The sequence below is a fragment of the Salmo salar genome, chromosome ssa09 (assembly GCF_905237065.1).
Source record: "Salmo salar chromosome ssa09, Ssal_v3.1, whole genome shotgun sequence".
In the NCBI taxonomy this organism is placed as follows: Eukaryota; Metazoa; Chordata; class Actinopteri; order Salmoniformes; family Salmonidae; genus Salmo; species Salmo salar.
The window spans coordinates 148,168,504-148,191,451 of record NC_059450.1 but is presented as its reverse complement, the minus strand read 5'-3'; the positions used below and the strand labels follow the sequence as shown (position 1 = coordinate 148,191,451).

Genomic DNA, 22,948 nt, shown 5'->3' with positions numbered 1-22,948 from the left:
GACGTGCGTGGCTAGTCTACAGGAGGGCCTTTTAGAAGTGATTGACAATCAGATGAAAACATTATGACTGGTTGTGTTTATTCCACATTACAAAGTAATAGGCTAGTAGTACTAGGCCCACAGAGATGCTATATGAAATGAATAGGGATTCTATATGTAGTTCTACCTAGGCTATAAACACAATGTGTGGGTGCTTAGATGTCCCATACCGGTAATAAATTACATCTACTTCCACCTCTGGGCAAAACCTCCGGACAATGTATTTTCTACCTGTTGTATTTCTATGATAGATGCGTGTTTCTCTAAATGCTGTCTTGCTGGTGTTGCAGATCTATTTAAGCAGTAATGAGTAGATTGGTCAGCATTTTCTAACTCAGAGTACTGAAGGCCTCTGGTGACTGTGGTTCTACAGGACTCTTGATCTGTCTGCAGACTGGGTACTCTATGGAGTGTGTGTGTGTGTGTGTGTGTGTGTGCGTGCGTGCGTGTGTGTGTGTGTGAGACGTAGGAGATGCTCTATCTCAGAGGTAATGAGTCCTGGTGTCTTGCTGTCTTCTTTGCTACAGAACACACACCCACCTAATTAGAGAGAGACAGGGCACACACACTTCACCCCTATATAGTAAAATACGTACAGTGACTTCCCCTGAGTCTCCTACCTGTCTCCTCTCCTGGTCCATGTTAACCCCCTGTCTCCTCTCCTGGTCCATGTTAACCCCCTGTCTCCTCTCCTGGTCCATGTTAACCCCCTGTCTCCTCTCCTGGTCCGTGTTAACCCCCTGTCTCCTCTCCTGGTCCATGTTAACCCCCTGTCTCCTCTCCTGGTCCATGTTAACCCCCTGTCTCCTCTCCTGGTCCATGTTAACCCCCTGTCTCCTCTCCTGGTCCATGTTAACCCCCTGTCTCCTCTCCTGGTCCGTGTTAACCCCCTGTCTCCTCTCCTGGTCCGTGTTAACCCCCTGTCTCCTCTCCTGGTCCGTGTTAACCCCCTGTCTCCTCTCCTGGTCCGTGTTAACCCCCTGTCTCCTCTCCTGGTCCATGTTAACCCCCTGTCTCCTCTCCTGGTCCATGTTAACCCCCTGTCTCCTCTCCTGGTCCATGTTAACCCCCTGTCTCCTCTCCTGGTCCGTGTTAACCCCCTGTCTCCTCTCCTGGTCCATGTTAACCCCCTGTCTCCTCTCCTGGTCCATGTTAACCCCCTGTCTCCTCTCCTGGTCCGTGTTAACCCCCTGTCTCCTCTCCTGGTCCATGTTAACCCCCTGTCTCCTCTCCTGGTCCGTGTTAACCCCCTGTCTCCTCTCCTGGTCCGTGTTAACCCCCTGTCTCCTCTCCTGGTCCGTGTTAACCCCCTGTCTCCTCTCCTGGTCCGTGTTAACCCCCTGTCTCCTCTCCTGGTCCGTGTTAACCCCCTGTCTCCTCTCCTGGTCCGTGTTAACCCCCTGTCTCCTCTCCTGGTCCGTGTTAACCCCCTGTCTCCTCTCCTGGTCCGTGTTAACCCCCTGTCTCCTCTCCTGGTCCGTGTTAACCCCCTGTCTCCTCTCCTGGTCCGTGTTAACCCCCTGTCTCCTCTCCTGGTCCGTGTTAACCCCCTGTCTCCTCTCCTGGTCCGTGTTAACCCCCTGTCTCCTCTCCTGGTCCGTGTTAACCCCCTGTCTCCTCTCCTGGTCCGTGTTAACCCCCTGTCTCCTCTCCTGGTCCGTGTTAACCCCCTGTCTCCTCTCCTGGTCCGTGTTAACCCCCTGTCTCCTCTCCTGGTCCGTGTTAACCCCCTGTCTCCTCTCCTGGTCCGTGTTAACCCCCTGTCTCCTCTCCTGGTCCGTGTTAACCCCCTGTCTCCTCTCCTGGTCCGTGTTAACCCCCTGTCTCCTCTCCTGGTCCGTGTTAACCCCCTGTCTCCTCTCCTGGTCCATGTTAACCCCCTGTCTCCTCTCCTGGTCCATGTTAACCCCCTGTCTCCTCTCCTGGTCCATGTTAACCCCCTGTCTCCTCTCCTGGTCCATGTTAACCCCCTGTCTCCTCTCCTGGTCCATGTTAACCCCCTGTCTCCTCTCCTGGTCCGTGTTAACCCCCTGTCTCCTCTCCTGGTCCGTGTTAACCCCCTGTCTCCTCTCCTGGTCCGTGTTAACCCCCTGTCTCCTCTCCTGGTCCGTGTTAACCCCCTGTCTCCTCTCCTGGTCCATGTTAACCCCCTGTCTCCTCTCCTGGTCCGTGTTAACCCCCTGTCTCCTCTCCTGGTCCATGTTAACCCCCTGTCTCCTCTCCTGGTCCATGTTAACCCCCTGTCTCCTCTCCTGGTCCATGTTAACCCCCTGTCTCCTCTCCTGGTCCATGTTAACCCCCTGTCTCCTCTCCTGGTCCATGTTAACCCCCTGTCTCCTCTCCTGGTCCATGTTAACCCCCTGTCTCCTCTCCTGGTCCATGTTAACCCCCTGTCTCTCTCCTGGTCCATGTTAACCCCCTGTCTCCTCTCCTGGTCCATGTTAACCCCCTGTCTCCTCTCCTGGTCCATGTTAACCCCCTGTCTCCTCTCCTGGTCCATGTTAACCCCCTGTCTCCTCTCCTGGTCCATGTTAACCCCCTGTCTCCTCTCCTGGTCCATGTTAACCCCCTGTCTCCTCTCCTGGTCCATGTTAACCCCCTGTCTCCTCTCCTGGTCCATGTTAACCCCCTGTCTCCTCTCCTGGTCCATGTTAACCCCCTGCTGGTAGCCCTCTGGTTCACCCCAACAAACACACCTCCCAGTCTAAACACAAACAAAACCACACACACACACAAACCTCCACAGCCAAAAGAACAAAGGCCTCCGTCTCTCCCTCTGGGGGCAGAGAGACTTAAAGCATCCGCATGCTTCCCTGCAGAAACATTTCGGACGAGTTTGTATGTATATTATGGCAACATTTTGTTAGTTTTTGTTAGTTTGGACCTCGGTAAAGGTTTTTTCCGGCTGTCCAGGCACACCAAAAAAGGCAAGCCGAAGTCTACGCCCTTTCGTCGGTGATTGGTCAACAGTAGGGATTCTTCAATAAAGTCTTTGTTGTCATTCAACGAGACAACTCATTTTCATGCAAATGTTTTAATTGAGAAGTACTGCACCAAACATCTTAGTTAGATGTAAACATGTGTGACTAAGATCTCCTTGGCAAAAATGACAAAATTAATGACAGATTTCTTGAGTTATCTTAGATTAATTCTGACTATTTTAAGGAAGTGTATACTGGCTACGGCGTCTCAAAATTGACAAACAGTACTTGTTCTTTTAAGAGGGTATGCTAGCACACTCATTCGGTAACTCGGCTAGGCGCCAGCCTAACTGAAGCATGCTGAAGCCTTTATCCTAACCAGTGTAGCATCGCTAGTCTATTCAGTCAGACTGTGTAGCGTTGTTAGCCCAGCCCATGTAAGTGAAATGCAGTCAGACTGTGTAGCGTTGTTAGCCCAGACCATGCTAGTGAAATGCAGTCAGAATCTATAGCATTGTTAACCCATGCTAGTGAAATGCAATCAGAATCTATAGCATTGTTAGCCCATGCTAGTGAAATGCAGTCAGAATCTATAGCATTGTTAGCCCATGCTAGTGAAATGTAGCGAGTAGTAATCCCTTGACCTCTCTGAACTGTGACCCCCCCTTCACCTCTCTCTCACCCCTCACTCTCACCCCCCTCTCCCCCTCACTTCTCTCACCCCCCTCACCCTTCTCTTTCTCACCCCCTCAACATTCTTTCTCACCCCCCCCCTCTCTCTCTCTCTCTCTCACCCCTCAGCCCTTCTCCCCCTTGTGATGATACCCTGTCAAAACACATCTGTCTCAGTAGCCCTGAACTGGCCTGACCCCGTGTACTAGCACATACTGAACCTATGTGGCGACTATGCAGTCTTGCTCCCTCCTTTGACAGACAGCCAATAGTAGCATCATGTATAGTTGGTAGACCCAGGATAGTGGGTTCCATTCCTGGGACCAAACATACATAACATTTATGCACGCATGACTGTAAGTGACTTTGGATAAAAGTGTCTGCTTAATGGCATTTATTATTATTATTATTATTATTAGTGAGTCTAAAGGACAGGGATTATACTGTAAAGATTATACTATAGAACCAGGGAGGTTGTGTAAGAGAGTTAGGACCAGTTAGGGCTAGCCTTGTGTTTCTAGACGTTCTGTTTACATGCTGTCCATTCCACCTGTCCAGACTCCATAGTGGGTTTATTTAGGTTATTAATATAGTGTGTTTGTGGATGGGAGCTTTGGATGTAATGTTTGAAAGTCTGAGCAGTTCAATCCAGATTGATGAAGGAGAGAGAGAGAGACTTGTGCTTTTTAAAACATCGCCACTTAAAGATCCAATGTAGCCGTTTTTATCTAAATATCAAATCATTTCTGGGTAACAATTAAGTACCATGCTGTGATTTGTTTTCAATTAAAACGGCATTTAAAAAAAACTAAAATAGCTTCCTGGTGATGTCATCAGGCCGGCCAAAACTCCATCCCACTAAAACAGGCTGACATTTCAGGCAGTCTTTTCAAACAGCTCTTACACTAAAAGGGCACTATCATCATTTTCACAATTTCACAGTATTATTCCAACCTCATAGTGTGGAAATACTGTATATATAAAACACAGGAAAATCACGTTTTTGACTGCACTGGGCCTTTAAAAGGAGAAAAAAAAGAATGACTTGCACATTATTCCCACATTAGAAGGGAAAGATAGGGAAAGAGTGACAAGAGGATGGGCAGAGTGGCTGCTTGTGTAACTGGAGGGATGGAGAGAGTGGAGACAGGTGACTGCGTAGGTGTACAGCACAGAGGGCTGCTGAGGGGAGGACAGCTCATAATAATGACTGAAAGGCAGTGAATGGAATGGTATCAAACACATGGAAACCATCTGTTCTGGAAACCATGTGCTCCATACCATTCCATTCATTCCATTTCAGCCATTACTATGAGCCCGTCCTCCCCAATTAAGGTGCCACTGGCCGCCTGCGGTGTATAGCACCTGATTTATCACACTTTGAATGATAGAGCAGCCTTTCTCCATCCTGCTATCACTCCTTACAGATGGAGAGAGGGATGATGGGAGAGAGGAATAAAGGAGAGGGTAGCTCTTTTCATGAGGGGTCATAATGTTACCATTAAACCATACCCCTCATCGTCTGTCTGTCTGTCTGTCTGTCTGTCTGTCTGTCTGTCTGTCTGTCTGTCTGTCTGTCTGTCTGTCTGTCTGTCTGTCTGTCTGTCTGTCTGTCTGTCTGTCTGTCTGTCTGTCTGTCTGTCTGTCTGTCTGTCTGTCTTTGTCCCTCATTATTCTGGCTCTTTCCATTTCCTTTCCCCCTTCTCATTTATTTCTCTCCTCCTCACTCATCTCCATTGTGTTGAAGAAAGGCAGGTCAGAGTGAGTCACAGTGTGTGTCAGTGTGGGGAGCATACCATAATGTGTGTTGTGCAACACGTCCTGTGGATGTGTGTGTTTGTCTCTCTCCCCCACGGAGGAATGCCCCTTTCCCCCACGGAGGAATGCCCCTTTCCCCCACGGAGGATGCCCCTTTCCCCCACGGAGGAATGCCCCTTTCCCCCACGGAGGAATGCCCCTTTCCCCCACGGAGGAATGCCCCTTTCCCCCACGGAGGAATGCCCCTTTCCCCCACGGTGGAATGCCCCTTTCCCCAACGGAGGAATGCCCCTTTCCCCCACGGAGGAATGCCCTTTTCCCCCACGGAGGAATGCCCTTTTCCCCCACGGAGGATGCCCCTTTCCCCAACGGAGGAATGCCCCTTTCCCCCACGGAGGAATGCCCTTTTCCCCCACGGAGGAATGCCCTTTTCCCCCACGGAGGAATGCCCTTTTCCCCCACGGAGGATGCCCCTTTCCCCAACGGAGGAATGCCCTTTTTCCCCACGGAGGATGCCCCTTTCCCCAACGGAGGAATGCCCCTTTCCCCCACGGAGGAATGCCCTTTTCCCCCACGGAGGAATGCCCTTTTCCCCCACGGAGGAATGCCCCTTTCCCCAACGGAGGAATGCCCCTTTCCCCCACGGAGGAATGCCCCTTTCCCCCACGGAGGAATGCCCTTTTCCCCCACGGAGGATGCCCCTTTCCCCAACGGAGGAATGCCCTTTTCCCCCACGGAGGAATGCCCCTTTCCCCCACGGAGGAATGCCCCTTTCCCCCACGGAGGAATGCCCTTTTTACTTTGGTTTTTAAGCCTGGAGGGAGGCTACCTATGTATCACCATATTGGCCAATCCCAGCCAGAGCCAGGCTCACCAATCACTTGTTGCTGCGCAGGATTCACCCTCCTTCAGTGTCAGTTTATAGCCTGTCGCATGCTTCGAAGCAGTCCGCGCATATATTATGACGAAAGTTTGATGTTTTTGTTTGTTTTGGTGTTAGGTCGTTTTTTTTTCTTCCACGCCCCTTTTTCAGTGATTGGTCAACAGTACTACTCCTAGTCAGAGTGCAAACTATGGACGGGATTCTTTAATGAAGTGTTTGTTGTCATTCAACAAGAGACGACTAGTTTTCTTGCAATTTTTTTCACTTAAGAAATGCTGCACCAAACGTCTTAGTCACACAGTTTTATATCTAAGACCTACTCTGTAAAAACGACAAAATTAATGACAGATTTCTTGATTTATCTCAGATTAATTCTGACTATTTGAGGTGATGTTTACTGGATATGTTGTTGCTACCGCGTCTCTAAAGGGACAAACTGTAATATTGGCACTTTTTTTCTTGTTTTTCAAGCAAAAGCCTTTTAAGGGAGTATGTGAGGCACAGGCAGTGGCAGTTCCTCACTTCACGTAGCCGGATTATGCTAGTAGCAAATCAAACCTAGTATGCCTTTTACAGTATGTTTATATTCCTGTTAACTTTCTCTCTCCTCCCCTCTCTATCTTTTTCTCTTTTACACAGTTCTCCAAAGAGATTCTTGCTAATATTTATTCAGCATACATCGATAACTTTCTGAACGCCAAAGACGCAGTGAGGATCGCAAAGGAGGCCAAGCCGGCATTCCTCAAGTTCCTGGAGGTGAGTGTGTACACAACCGTTCAAAAGTTTGGGGTCACTTAGAAATGTCCTTGTTTTCCATGAAAACATACATGAAATGAGTTTCTAAATGAAGAGGAAATATAGTCAAGGCGTTGACAAGTTTATAAATAATGATTTAAAATTGAAATAATAATTGTGTCCTTCAAACTTTGCTTTCGTCAAAGAATCTGCATCAAATACAGCCTTGCAGACCTTTGGCATTCTAGTTGTCAATTTGTTGAGGTAATCTGTAGAGATTTCACCCCATGTTCCTGAAGCACCTCCCACAAGTTGGATTGGCCTGATGGGCACTTCTTACGTACCATACAGTCAAGCTGCTCCCACAACAGCTCAATAGGGTTGAGATCCGGTGACTGTGCTGGCCACTCCATTATACACAGAATACCAGCTGACTGCTTCCTCCCTAAATAGTTCTTGCATAGTTTGGAGCTGTGCTTTGGGTCATTGTGCTGTTGTACAAGGAAATTGGCTCCAATTAAGTGCCGTCCAGTACACAGCGTTGTACGAGATCTTCAGTTTCTTGGCAATTTCTCGCATGGAATAGCCTTAATTTCTCAAAACAAGAATAGACTGACAAGTTTCAAAAGAAAGTTAATTGTTTCTGGTCATTTTGAGCCTGTAATCAAACCCACAACTGCTGATGCTCCAGATACTCAACTAGTCTAAAGAAGAACAGTTTAATTGCTGCTTTAATCAGCACAACAGTATGGCATGGCGTTGCAAAATGGAGTGATAGCCTTCCTTCATCAAGATCCCTTTTACCCTGTACAAATCTCCCACTTTACCACCACCAAAGCACCCACATACCATCACATTGCCTCCACCATGCTTGACAGATGATGTCAAGCACTCCTCCAGCATCTTTTCATTTTTTCTGCATCTCACAAATGTTCTTCTTTGTGATCCGAACATCTCTAACTTAGAATTGTCTGTCCACAACTTTTTTCCAATCTTCCTCTGTCCAGTGTCTGTGTTCTTATGCCCATCTTAATATTTGATTTTTATTGCCCAGTCTGAGATATGGCTTTTTCTTTGCAACTCTGCCTAGAAGGCCAGCATCCCGGAGTCGCCTCTTCACTGTTGACGTTGAGACTGGTGTTTTGCGGGTACTATTTAATGAAGCTGCCAGTTGTGTACTTGTGAGGCGTCTGTTTCTCATACTAGACACTAATGTACTTGTCCTCTTGCTCAGTTGTGCACCGGGGCCTCCCACTCTTTCTATTCTGGTTAGAGCCAGTTTGTGCTGTTCTGTGAAGGGAGTAGTACACAGCGTTGTACGAGATCTTCAGTTTCTTGGCAATTTCTTGCATGGAATAGCCTTAATTTCTCAAAACAAGAATAGACTGACGAGTTTCAGAAGAAAATTCATTGTTTCTGGTCATTTTGAGCCTGTAATCGAACGCACAACTGCTGATGCTCCAGATACTCAACTAGTCTAAAGAAGGCAAGTTGTATTGCTTCTTTGATCAGAACAACAGTTTTCAGCTGTGCTAACATAATTGCAAAAGGGTTTTCTAATGATCAATTAGCCTTTTAAAATGATCAACTTGGATTAGCTAACACAACGTGCCATTGGAACACAGGAGTGATGGTTGCTGATAATGGGCCTCTGTACACCTATGTAGATATTCCATAAAAACAATCAGCTGTTTCCAGCTACAATAGTCATTTACAACATTAACAATGTCTACACTGCATTGCTGATCAATTTGATGTATTTTAATGGACAAAAAATTTGCTTTTCTTTCAAAAACAAGGACATTTCTAAGTGACCCCAAACTTTTGAACGGAAGTGTATGTCCGCAGTTGATATGAGTGTGTTTGTGTAGATGAGTGTGATACATTGACTTGCCTCTAAGTGTATGTGTGTGTGTGTGTGTGTGTGTGTGTGTGTGTGTGTGTGTGTGTGTGTGTGTGTGCGCACATCCTGTCCCTGCTGCTCTTCCAATGGCAGTTTTCTCAGGAGGTTTTCTTTAGAAAGAGACACTCGATCGCTGATCCCCTGATGCCGGGCGAACACTACACGACTTTCAAAATGCTAACATCTCTGAGCCTCTCACAGTAAACAACCGTCTTTCCTGAAGCTTGTTGTCTTGGCAACGTGGTGATGCTCACGCTAAACCATGTGGCACAGACGGGAGGTCAGACAATACAACGTTCTACCACGCTGTCTCACTAAAACAATGACACGATTAGATTGTTAATGTAGCTAGAACGAGCTGTGGCTCAAAGCAGCCTCATAAACGTTTCCAGTCAGACATTCACGCTTGCCATACAGTGTTGAAATATCTAGCCAACAATTTGAATTGAATAATATTGCCTGTGATCTTCAGAGCTGTAACGATTTTAACGCTTTGGTTATAGGCAAGTACAAACGCATTCTAGTACTAGTCATCTGCCCTTCTCTGGTCTACATGTTCATTCTAGTACTAGTCATCTGCCCTTCTCTAGTCTACATGTTCATTCTAGTACTAGTCATCTGCCCTTCTCTAGTCTACATGTTCATTCTAGTACTAGTCATCTGCCCTTCTCTAGTCTACATGTTCATTCTAGTACTAGTCATCTGCCCTTCTCTAGTCTACATGTTCATTCTAGTACTAGTCATCTGCCCTTCTCTGGTCTACATGTTCATTCTAGTACTAGTCATCTGCCCTTCTCTGGTCTACATGTTCATTCTAGTACTAGTCATCTGCCCTTCTCTAGTCTACATGTTCATTCTAGTACTAGTCATCTGCCCTTCTCTAGTCTACATGTTCATTCTAGTACTAGTCATCTGCCCTTCTCTAGTCTACATGTTCATTCTAGTACTAGTCATCTGCCCTTCTCTAGTCTACATGTTCATTCTAGTACTAGTCATCTGCCCTTCTCTAGTCTACATGTTCATTCTAGTACTAGTCATCTGCCCTTCTCTGGTCTACATGTTCATTCTAGTACTAGTCATCTGCCCTTCTCTGGTCTACATGTTCATTCTAGTACTAGTCATCTGCCCTTCTCTAGTCTACATGTTCATTCTAGTACTAGTCATCTGCCCTTCTCTAGTCTACATGTTCATTCTAGTACTAGTCATCTGCCCTTCTCTAGTCTACATGTTCATTCTAGTACTAGTCATCTGCCCTTCTCTAGTCTACATGTTCATTCTAGTACTAGTCATCTGCCCTTCTCTAGTCTACATGTTCATTCTAGTACTAGTCATCTGCCCTTCTCTGGTCTACATGTTCATTCTAGTACTAGTCATCTGCCCTTCTCTGGTCTACATGTTCATTCTAGTACTAGTCATCTGCCCTTCTCTAGTCTACATGTTCATTCTAGTACTAGTCATCTGCCCTTCTCTAGTCTACATGTTCATTCTAGTACTAGTCATCTGCCCTTCTCTGGTCTACATGTTCATTCTAGTACTAGTCATCTGCCCTTCTCTAGTCTACATATCGCTGATCACCTCTCGTTGGCTGTCGCTGATCACCTTTCTCAAAACTTGTCGTTGCACGTTCACACTACAAGAGCATTGCAGATTTTGTGTCGATAAAATCAAACATGTTTGAAAATATCTGGTCAGGATGTCTGGGACTTCTCAAAGACGGGATCGATAGCCCTCGGATTAGGCAACGACATGGATTTTATCTCCGATCTCCTAAACTTAGCTAGGACAGCTTAATTGGGGCCAAAATCGTGTAGTGTACACCCGGCTTGAGGTAGAGATGTCTGGCCCAGTTCTTTGGATTACACACACACGCACGCACGCACGCACGCACGCACGCACGCACGCACGCACGCACGCACGCACGCACGCACGCACGCACGCACGCACGCACGCACGCACGCACACACACACACACACACACACACACACACACACACACACACACACACACACACACACACACACACACACACACACACACACACACACAGGTGTGATAGGCAGGTTCCGCTGAAGTGAATCATTTACATTTGAGTAATCTAGCAGGGGTGGGAGGGCCAAGAGACCAGAGGTGACCGAACGCAGCTCTCAGGTTGGGGTGTAGTGTTTGAGCATAGCCTGAAGTTAGGGAGGGGCAGTTCCTCACTAGTCAGATGGCTACTGATTGTCAGAGCTGAGACATGGAGCTCAAAACATGTGAATGTGTGTTCCTGCATGTCTGTCTGTGTGTGTGTGTGTGTGTGTGTGTGTGTGTGTGTGTGTGTGTGTGTGTGTGTGTGTGTGTGTGTGTGTGTGTGTGTGTCTCTCCAGCTGTTGTTTTTCTCCCCTCTATAGTTGACCTTTGACCAGACTAGATGATGACCTTTTAAAAAGTCACAGGTCTTCTTCAGTGACTCGGTCACAGGAGGGTGACTGATCAGAATGTGGAACCATACCGCCATCTAGTGTCTGTGGAGAAACCAGACCGATTATTCACACTGTATGGCTCATATGTACTGTATGTCTGACTAGAACTCTGTCCTGTTTTCCCTGTCTCTCTTTTCTGTCTACCGTTCTCTCCCTGTCTCTCGCTTCTGTCTCTCTCTTCGGTCTTCTTTTCTTCCCCCCCCCCCCCCCCCACAGACCAGTATGCGTGAGAACAAGGAGAAGCAGGCCCTGGGTGATCTGATGATCAAGCCTGTCCAGAGGATCCCCCGTTATGAGCTGCTGGTCAAGGTGAGTCCCCTCGACTCTGCCGAACTCAATCAATCAATCAAATGTATTTATAAAGCCCTTTACATCAGCAGATGTCACAAAGTGCTTATTCAGAAACCCAGCCTAAAACCCTAAACAGCAAGCAATGCAGATGTAGAAGCACGGTGGCTAGGAAAAACTCCCTAGAAAGGCAGGAACCTAGGAAGAAACCTAGAGAGGAACCAGGCTATGAGGGGTGCCCAGTCCTCTTCTGGCTGTGCCGGGTGGAGATTATAACACTACATGGCCAAGATGTTCAAACGTTCATAGATGACTAGCAGAATCCCCATGGTTCCCTCTGCCTAACTGGAATAAATCCTAGGCAAGTCTCAGGCTTCTCCTGGCCTAGCTATTTCCACAATGTCACCCAATTTAGTGTTGAAGGCCTGCGTATGAAAGATGAAGATAAGCATGTGTATATGAAGATGTATTCTCTTACTTTTACTTGGTAGTAAAATGTAGTGTCCCTGTTCTCTAGGATCTGTTGAAGCACACTCCTGAGGAACATCCAGACCACCCGTTGCTATTGGATGCCCAGAGAGACATCAAGCGATTGGCTGAGAAGATCAATAAGGGGCGTCGCTCTGCGGAGGAGGTGGAGAGAGAGACACGCGTCATGCAGGAGATTGAAGCCCACATCGAGGGCGTAGAACACGTCAGAGATGTAGGACACTCACATATACACTACCGTTCAAAAGTTTGGGGTCACTTAGAAATGTCCTTGTTTTTGAAAGAAAAGCACCTTTTTTTGTACATTAAAATAACATCAAATTGATCAGAAATACAGTGTAGACATTGTTAATGTTGTAAATGACTATTGTAGCTGGAAACGGCTGATTGTTTTTTTTTTTTTTAATTTAATGGAATATCTACATAGGCAGAGGCCCATTATCAGCAACCATCACTCCTGTGTTCCAATGGCACATTGTGTTAGCTAATCCAAGTTTATCATTTTAAAAAGCTAATTGATTATTAGAAAACCCTTTTGCAATTATGTTAGCACAGCTGAAAACAGTTGATCTAATTAAAGCAGCAATAAAACTGGCCTTCTTTAGACTAGTTGAGTATCTGGAGCATCAGCAGTTGTGCGTTCAATTACAGGCTCAAATTTACCAGAAACAATGAACTTTCTTCTGAAACTCGTCAGTCTATTCTTGTTTTGAGAAATTAAGGCAATTCCATGCAAGAAATTGCCAAGAAACTGAAGATCTCGTACAATGCTGTGTACTACTCCCTTCACAGAACAGCACAAACTGGCCCTAACCAGAATAGAAAGAGGAGTGGGAAGCCCCGGTGTACAACTGAGCAAGAGGACAAGTACATTAGTGTCTAGTTTGAGAAACAGATGCCTCACAAGTCCTCAAATGGCAGCTTCATTAAATAGTACCCGCAAAACACCAGTCTCAACGTCAACAGTGAAGAGGCGACTCCAAGATGCTGGCCTTCTAGGCAGAGTTGCAAAGAAAAAGCCATATCTCAGACTGGGCAATAAAAAGAAAAGATTAATATGGGCATAAGAACACAGACACTGGACAGAGGAAGATTGGAAAAAAGTGGTATGGACAGACAATTCTAAGTTAGAGATGTTCGGATCACAAAGAAGAACATTCGTGAGATGCAGAAGAAATGAAAAGATGCTGGAGGAGTGCTTGACACCATCTGTCAAGCATGGTGGAGGCAATGTGATGGTCTGGGGGTGCTTTGGTGGTGGTAAAGTGGGAGCTTTGTACAGGGTAAAAGGGATCTTGAAGAAGGAAGACTATCACTCCATTTAGCAACGCCATACCATACCCTGTGGACGGCGCTTAATTGGAGCCAATTTCCTCCTACAACAGGACAATGACCCAAAGCACAGCTCCAAACTATGCAAGAACTATTTAGGGAAGAAGCAGTCAGCTGGTATTCTGTGTATAATGGAGTGGCCAGCACAGTCACCGGATCTCAACCCTATTGAGCTGTTGTGGGAGCAGCTTGACCGTATGGTATGTAAGACGTGCCCATCAAGCCAATCCAATTTGTGGGAGGTGCTTCAGGAAGCATGGGGTGAAATCTTTCCAGATTACCTCAACAAATTGACAACTAAACTCAGCAAAAAAAGAATCGTCCTCTCGCTGTCAAGTGCGTTTGTCAGCAAACTTAACATGTGTAAATATTTGTATGAACATAAGATTCAAGAACTGAGACATAAACTGAACAAGTTCCACAGACATGTGACTAACAGAAATGGAATAATGTGTCCCTGAACAAAGGGGGGTCAACATCAAAAGTAACAGTCAGTATCTGGTGTGGCCACCAGCTGCATTAAGTACCGCAGTGCATCTCCTCCTCATGGACTGCAGCAGATTTGCCAGTTCTTGCTGTGAGATGTTACCCAACTCTTCCACCAAAGCACCTGCAAGTTCCCGGACATTTCTGGGGGAATGGCCCTAGCCCTCACCCTCCGATCCAACAGGTCCCGGACGTGCTCAATGGGCTTGAGATCCGAGCTCTTCACTGGCCATAGCAGAACACTGACATTACTGTCTTCCAGGAAATCACACACAGAACGAGCAGTATGGCTGGTGGCATTGTCATGCTGGAGGGTCAAGTCAGGATGGGCCTGCAGAAAGGGTACCACATGAGGGAGGAGGATGTCTTCCCTGTAACGCACAGCTTTGAGATTGCCTGCAATGACAACAAGCTCAGTCCGATGATGCTGTGACACACCGCCCCAGACCATGACGGACCCTCCACCTCCAAGTCGATCCCGCTCCAGAGTACAGGCATCGGTGTAACACTCATTCCTTTGACAATAAACGCAAATCCGACCATCACCCCTGGTGAGACAAAACCGCGACTCGTCAGTGAAGAGCACCTTTTGCCAGCCCTGTCTGGTCCAGCGACAGTGGGTTTATGCCCATAGGCAACGTTGTTGCCGGTGATGTCTGGTGAGGACCTGCCTTACAACAGGCCTACAAGCCCTCAGTTCAGCCTCTCTCAGCCTATTGCAGACAGTCTGAGCACTGATGGAGGGATTGTGCATTCCTGGTGTAACTCGGGCAGTTGTTGTTGCCATCCTGTACCTGTCCCGCAGGTGTGATGTTTGGATGTACCGATCCTGTGCAGGTGTTGTTACACGTGGTCTGCCACTGCGAGGACGACCAGCTGTCCGTCCTGTCTCCCTGTAGCGCTGTCTTAGGCGTCTCACAGTACGGACATTGCAATTTATTGCCCTGGCCACATCTGCAGTCCTCATGCCTCCTTGCAGCATGCCCAAGGCATGTTCACGCAGGGCATCTTTCTTTTGGTGTTTTTCAGAGTCAGTAGAAAGGCCTCTTTAGTGTCCTAAGTTTTCATAACTGTGACCTTAATTGCCTACCGTCTGTAAGCTGTTAGTGTCTTAACGAACGTTCCACAGGTGCATGTTCATTAATTGTTTATGGTTCATTGAACAAGCATGGAAACAGTGTATAAACCCTTTACAATGAAGATCTGTGAAGTTATTTGGATTTTTACAAATTTTCTTTGAAAGACAAGGTCCTGAAAAAGGGACATTTATTTTTTTGCAAGGCTGTAGTTGCTGCAAATGGAGGATTCTTTGACGAAAGAAAAGTTGAAGGACACAATTATTATTTCAATTTTAAATCATTATTTATAACCTTGTCAACGTCTTCACTATGTTTCCTCTTCATTTAGAAACTCATTTCATGTATGTTTTCATGGAAAACAAGGACTTTTCTATGTGACCCCAAACTTTTGAACCGTAGTGTACATATATATATATATATACACTCTGTTTTTAAATTAAATGTTTTAAAAGTTTAAAGATTATACCTTCTGCTTTCTTTTTCTATCTCAAAGTTGATGGTACTGTAATAATGATTCTAATCTCTCTCGCTCTCTCTGACAGATCCTTAACCCAATGAGGAAGTTCCTGAGACAGGAGATGGTGATGGAGGCGGTGAGACTGAGACACTCAGACAGTAGATTGACAGTGTGCTATTATGATGCTCTTCTGGATTGAGACTGACAGCAGGGACCAAAGATACTCTGCTGAGGGACTGCCCTGCTGAGGGACTGCCCTCTGTCAGATATCAATCTACAATCTAGATAACGGATGAGAAGGATAAGACTGTGTTACTCTCTCTGTCGCTGTCTCTCTCACTCTCTCTCTGTCTTTGTCTCTCTCTTTCGCTCGCTCTCTCTGTCGCTGTCTCTCTCCGCAGAAGACCGTGGGGGGTAAGAAGGACCGCTCTCTCTTCCTCTTCAGTGATCTGCTCATCTGCACCACCCTCAAGAGGAAGTCTGGATCCCTGAGACGCAGCTCCATGAGCCTGTGAGATATACACGTACACACACACTCACATACTCACATACACATATATACACATATACACACTCACACACACACTCACATAGACATATACACACACAATCACATACACACACTTACAGTTGAAGTCGAAAGTTTACATACACTTAGGTTGGAGTCATTAAAACTCGGTTTTCAACCACTCCACAAATTTCTTGTTAACAAACTATAGTTTTGGCAAGTCGGTTAGGACATCTACTTTGTGCATGACACAAGTCATTTTTCCAACAATTGTTTACAGACAGATTATTTCACTTATAATTCCCTGTATCACAATTCCAGTTGGTCAGAAAGTTACATACACTAAGTTGACTGTGCCTTTAAACAGCTTGGAAAATTCCAGAAAATTATGTCATGGCTTTAGAATCTTCTGATAGGCTAATTTACATAATTTGAGTCAATTGGAGGTATACCTGTGAATGTATTTCAAGGCCTACCTTCAAACTCAGTGCCTCTGCTTGACATCATGGGAAAATCAAAAGAAATCAGCCAAGACCTCAGAAAAAATTGTAGACCTCCACAAGTCTGGTTCATCCTTGGGAGCAATTTCCAAACGCCTGAAGGTACCACGTTCATCTGTACAAACAATAGTACGCAAGTATAAACACCATGGGACCATGCAGCCGTCATACCGCTCAGGAAGGAGACGCGTTCTGTCTCCTAGAGATGAACGTACTTTGGTGCGAAAAGTGCAAATCAATCCCAGAACAACAGCAAAGGACCTTGTGAAGATGCTGGAGGAAACAGATACAAAAGTATCTATATCCACAGTAAAACGAGTCCTATATCGACATAACCTGAAAGGCCACTCAGCAAGGAAGAAGCCACTGCTCCAAAACCGCCATAAATAAGCCAGACTACGGTTTGCAACTGCACATGAGGACAAAGATTGTACTTTTTGGAGAAATGTCCTCTGGTCTGATGAAACAAAAATAGAACTGTTTGGCCATAATGACCATCGTTATGTTTGGAGTAAAAAGGGGGATGCTTGCAAGCCGAAGAACACCATCCCAACCGTGAAGCACGGGGGTGGCAGCATCATGTTGTGGGGGTGTTTTGCTGCAGGAGGGACTGGTGCACTTCACAAAATAGATGGCATCATGAGACAGGAAAATGATGTGGATATATTGAAGCAACATCTCAAGACTTGCAGCAACATCAGTCAGGAAGTTAAATCTTGGTCGCAAATGGGTCTTCCAAATGGACAATGATCTCAAGCATACTTCCAAAGTTGTGGCAAAATGGCTTAAGGACAACAAAGTCAAGGTATTGGTGTGGCCATCACAAAGCCCTGACCTCAGTCCTATAGAACATTTGTGGGCAGAACTGAAAAAGCGTGTGCGAGCAAGGAGGCCTGCAAACCTGACTCAGTTACACCAGCTCTGTCAGGAGGAATGGGCCAAAATTCACCCAACTTATTGTGGGAAGGTTGTGGAATGCTACCCGAAACGTTTGACCCAAGTTAAACAATTTAAAGTCAATGCTACCAAATACTAATTGAGTGTATGTAAACTTCTGACCTACTGGGAATGTGATGAAAGAAATAAAAGCTGAAATAAATCATTCTCTCTACTATTATTCTGACATTTCACATTCTTATAATAAAGTGGTGATCCTAACTGACCTAAGACAGGGAATTTGTACTAGGATTAAATGTCAGGAATTGTGAAAAACTGAGTTTAAATGTATTTGGCTAAGGTGTATGTAAACTTCCGACTTCAACTGTATATACACATATACACACACATACTCTCACACATATATACACATATGCACGCATGCACACACACACACACACACACACACATACATACACATATTCACATATACATACACATACACACTCATATATACACATACACACACACTCGCACATACACACACACACACACACACCTGCAATGCAGCTGCTTGAGCTTCTGAATCACAATGTAGAATGGAAACAGACAGATCAGTCCATCTTGTATTTTTTCCACTCTCTAACAACCGTCCTGGGAGTCCCTATTAGATGAGTGAGTCAACACCCTCAACACGCGGGCTATTCAAAGACTTTAAATTAGGATCTGAGTTGGCAACGTTATCCCCTTAACCCCTACGTTCACCACATTGAGGTATAAAAGATCTAGACACTGGGTCCAAGATGTCCGACCTTTGTTTTCAACTAATCTACTCACGTTCACATACGCCGATTCATGGAGCGTCTATATCCTGGTTGGATTCGTTTACACCACCCGACTTTACATGTGTACTAGCACTCGGTGTGCACAGGGAGTCATCACGTCATCCAAAAACATGCCAGACATTTGGATGAATATAAAATGTTAATATCTTTGGGTGTGAGTGATGGGGGGAAAGAATTCTTTCAAATCTGACTTCTCTATGGGTCTGTCTATGGAAATTGCCTTTCTGGGCCAGACGTCAGTTAAACTGCAGTTATGAAGCAAGACTGTAGCAGTAGTCGAAACCATGCTTCCAGAAAGGAATCCTGGTCCCTTGGTTCACCCATAGAGATAGTTAGAGGACTTTGTATCTGTGCCATTATAGCGTACTTGACCGCATGGGCAGCGCCATTGAGGCTATCTTCATTTTAAAGTAGTCCATTTACTTCTTCACGATTTGGCTGAGCCCTCCTGATGAGCCGGATGGACATGAAGGATCAGTCAATGAAGTCAGAAGCCCCACCCAGTTGACTACATTTGTTGAAGCCCTCAATGGCGCTGCCCATACTAATATGGCCTTTTGGCCACTAGAGGCCTCTATCATTCTCTATGGATTCACCCCATCATTTGCAGTGATAAATAAAAGGAGACTTGCTGCCCCCTGGTGTTGCCTGACACACATTGCATCGTAGACAGAAATTACTAACTATCTCTCTCCCTGTAATCTCGTCTTTCTGTCTCCCCCTCTTCCAGGTACTCTGTTGCCAGTGTGATCGACACTTCCAGTAAATATAAGTTCCTGTGGAAACTTCCCCTAGAGGACGTGGAGATGGTGAAAAGTAAGTTTCCTGAAGGCTCATGGGATGTGTAGTTTATATGTATCTGGGATTATACTGTAGATCTTCCTGTATCCCAGTGCTCATGGGATCTGTAGTTTCCTGTAAGTATCAGAGGTCAAATGTCATCATCTCTTTTCCTGTATGTTAGGCCCCTCCCAGGCAACCAACAAAGAGGCCATCCAGAAGATGATTGGTCGACTGGATGAGGACCTGAGTACACTGGGACAGATCAGCAAACTATCAGAGACTCTCAGCTTCTCTCACCAGGTAACACACACACACACACACACACACACACACACACACACACACGCACTCGTCTCATAGTCGTCTAACAGATCTCATACACACATACACAATTACATTTGTCCCCCACACACACACCTCTCTGTCTCTCTCTCTCTCGCTCTCTCTCTCTCTCTCTCTCTCTCTCTCTCAGAGAAACAGTTTCATACACACCTCTCTCCCTCTCTCTCTCAGAGAAACAGTTTAATACACACCTCTCTCCATCTCTCTCTCTCTCTCCCTCTCTCTCTCTCTCTCTCTCTCAGAGAAAGTCTCAAACACACCTCTCTCTCTCTCTCTCCCTCTCTCTCTCTCCCTCTCTCAGAGAAACAGTCTCATACACACCTCTCTCCCTCTCTCTCTCTCTCTCTCTCTCTCTCTCTCTCTCTCTCTCTCTCTCTCTCTCTCTCTCTCTCTCTCTCAGAGAAACAGTCTCATACACACCTCCGTTAACAAACCTCTCTCTCTCCTCAGTCTCTGGATGATGTGATTAAGGACTTGATGGCGTCAGTCCACAGGGAGCTTGCAGAGAAACAGTCTCTAGCCTTCAGTATGACCTTCCTGCCCACCAAGCTGGAGCTGACCACCGCCTCGGCAGAAACCAGCTTCGTCTTCGAGTTCAGCTCCCCAGACACACGCAGCAACTTCCAACAGGCCTTCGAAGATGCCAAGAAGAAACTGGGTATGAGAAAACACATGTTCATGTTATTTAATATGGTATTAAAGGGATTGTTCACTAGAGCCTTTCCCTTGAGAGTAAACAGTAGGTTAATAACCTCTATCTCTCGCTTCCTTTGTCCTATGTGTGTAGCAATGAATAAGGACCAGTGGGACCCAGAGTTCCTGAAGGCTATCCCCATTATGAAGACTCGTAGTGGGATGCAGGTAAGCGAGACACAGCCTGTCCTGATGGTGTGCAGGGTTGGGCTCAATTAGGTTTGAAGGCAGCAAATTCACAAAGTGATTTGAATTTAATATTCTGGAGAAAAAAACTAAACAAAGTAGCTTCTACTTTTTGAAAAGAAATGGCCTTTTTTCGATTATTGAATTGTCATTTTAGTTGATTTGAGGCCAACCCTGGTTGTGTGACGTGGTTACCAGGCCATTGTGACTATCCATGGTACAGCTTAAGGTTTTGTGATGGAGAACACGCCTACTTAAGTATTCATAGTCCTTTTCCTCCTATCCTGCCTCTCCGTCCCCAGTTCTCCTGTGCCTCCCCCAGCCACAGTTGTCCAGAGAGCAGCAGTGAGGTGTGGGTGTGTAACAGTGATGGTTACGTGGGCCAGGTGTGCCTGCTGAACATCAGAGACCAGCCCACTGTAGAGGCCTGTATCGCTGTCTGCTCTGCTAGGATCATCTGCATCGCCGCAGTCCCTGGACTCAAGGGGAGGTTGGTACACAGAGCAGAGTGTACAAACACACACGTATCAGTCCCTGGACTCAAGGGGAGGTTGGTACACAGAGCAGAGTGTACAAACACACACGTATCAGTCTTTACTGTTGATGTCCTGCAATGCTTGTAATGCTAACATTACTGACTTCTAAGTTATCAGTGTCCTGCATCCTGTGTCTCCTAGGGAACGTGGAGTGGCGCACTCCCCAGCCCCTCCCCCTGTAGCTGTTGACTCCACCCCATCCCGGCAGCAGCAGCTACACATCTCCATCTCTCATTCGTCGCTGGAGCTGACCGAGCCCCCTTCAGGGGCGGGGCCAGAGTTAGTTCCGTTTGACAATGATGACACGGACGATGAAGATTCTCCTAGCCCCTCCTCCACTCTGCAGAGCCAAGCCAGTCACTCTACTGTGTCATCCAGCTATGGTAGTGAGTACTCTCTCACACACATTCACACAAAACCTAAGCCATCCATTCATCCAGCTATGGGAACAACTTTGCACTGACTTAAACACCCTGACTGTCCTTTGTCCCTGTGTCCTAGATGAGGAGGGGTCTGGTTCTAAGGACATGGCTACAGAGACCACCAGTAGTGAGGAGGAGCAGGACTACGCAGTGGCCAGTCCTTATGGAGCTCCAGGCAGGCTAGGGGTGGGTGGAAGAGGTCGACCCCACAGCGAGAGCCCCATGGACGGGAGAGCGATGCGCCGCTCCTCCCGGGGATCCTTCACTAGAGCCAGTCTGGAGGATCTGCTCAGCATTGACCCGGAGGCTTACCAGAGCTCTGTGTGGCTGGGTACAGAGGACGGATGGTAAACACACACACACACACACAAATACAAATACACACTGACACGTACAGAAACGCACACAAACACACGTTGAAATTCTAACTCAGTGTTTTTGAACTCTCTCTGTCAGTATCCATGTGTACCAGTCATCAGACAACATCCGCAACCGTAAAAACAGCATGAAGATGCAGCATTCTGCCCCCATCCTGTGTATTCTGTGAGTCTGGCTGGTTTCATGTTAACCCACATCAGAGAAGTCTTCCACTTTTCCCTTTATATGGCGATTTACTACTTCAGTGTCTGACAATCTCCTTCTTCTCTTCTCTCAGCTACCTGGACAACAAGGTGTTTGTGTCCCTGGCCAACGGAGATGTGATCGTCTACCAGAGGGAGGTGGGGAGTTTCTGGGACGCCCAGTCATCTCAGACGTTGAGTCTTGGCACGCCCAGTAGTCCTGTCACTAAGATGGTCCCGGTCGGAGGGAAGCTGTGGTGTGGTTCACAGAACCGCGTTCTCATCATCAACACAACCACACTGGTGCAAGAGGTGTGGTTACATTACGCTCCAGTCACAAAATATGGATAATGGATGAATGATGGAACGATGGGTAGATGGATGGATGAACGATGGAACGATGGGTAGATGGATGGATGAACGATGGAACGATGGGTAGATGGATGGATGAACGATGGAACGATGGGTGGAACGATGGGTGGAACGATGGGTGGAACGATGGGTGGAACGATGGGTGGAACGATGGGTGGAACGATGGGTGGAATGACGGATGGATGGAACGATGGATGGAACGATGGATGGAACGATGGATGGAATGATCGATGGATGGAACGATGGATGGAACGATGGATGGAATGATGGATGGATGGAATGATGGATGGAACGATGGATGGAACGATGGATGGAACGATGGATGGAATGATGGATGGATGGAACGATGGATGGAACGATCGAACGATGGATGGATGGAACGATGGATGTAACGATGGATGGAACGATGGATGGAACGATCGATGGAACGATGGATGGAACGATGGATGGATGGATGGATGGATGGATGGATGGATGGATGGATGGATGGATGGATGGATGGATGAACGATGGAACGATGGATGGATGGATGGGTGAAATGTGAATCTTGGTGGTTGTAACCTCTCTCTCCTGCAGCACTGGTTCCAGGTGGGCACAGACAGCAGTAGGTGTGTTACCTGCATGGTGAGCTACGGCCAGGGGGTGTGGCTGGCGCTCCAGGGTAGTGCCCAGATCAGACTTTACCACGCCCAGACCTGGGACAGCCTGACGGAGGTGGACGTGGCCCCCGCCGTGCACAAGATGCTTGCAGGTAACACAGAGCACACATACACACGCGTACGCACACACCGTAAGTCCCCAAAACATCGTAGACGTTTAC

General features: G+C 46.6%; 1 protein-coding gene across 5 annotated transcripts in view; it reads left to right on the top strand.

Moving 5' to 3' along the window:
* The window catches only part of arhgef17 (Rho guanine nucleotide exchange factor (GEF) 17), a 100,246-nt gene that overhangs the window by 72,971 nt on the left and 4,327 nt on the right, over nucleotides 1–22,948 (top strand). For 2 of the 5 annotated variants that reach the window (XM_014215308.2, XM_045724812.1), the window contains exons 4-18: nucleotides 6,913–7,029; nucleotides 11,591–11,683; nucleotides 12,180–12,365; nucleotides 15,591–15,641; nucleotides 15,907–16,016; nucleotides 18,965–19,050; nucleotides 19,199–19,317; nucleotides 19,810–20,017; nucleotides 20,147–20,220; nucleotides 20,541–20,788; nucleotides 20,916–21,160; nucleotides 21,276–21,543; nucleotides 21,653–21,739; nucleotides 21,852–22,068; nucleotides 22,705–22,879. In XM_014215308.2, coding sequence (XP_014070783.2) covers nucleotides 6,913–7,029; nucleotides 11,591–11,683; nucleotides 12,180–12,365; nucleotides 15,591–15,641; nucleotides 15,907–16,016; nucleotides 18,965–19,050; nucleotides 19,199–19,317; nucleotides 19,810–20,017; nucleotides 20,147–20,220; nucleotides 20,541–20,788; nucleotides 20,916–21,160; nucleotides 21,276–21,543; nucleotides 21,653–21,739; nucleotides 21,852–22,068; nucleotides 22,705–22,879 — 2,284 coding nt within the window. The remainder of the gene's footprint in view (nucleotides 1–6,912; nucleotides 7,030–11,590; nucleotides 11,684–12,179; nucleotides 12,366–15,590; nucleotides 15,642–15,906; nucleotides 16,017–18,964; nucleotides 19,051–19,198; nucleotides 19,318–19,809; nucleotides 20,018–20,146; nucleotides 20,221–20,540; nucleotides 20,789–20,915; nucleotides 21,161–21,275; nucleotides 21,544–21,652; nucleotides 21,740–21,851; nucleotides 22,069–22,704; nucleotides 22,880–22,948) is intronic. The other 3 variants (XM_045724811.1, XM_014215311.2, XM_014215309.2) reach the window with 3 other exon arrangements.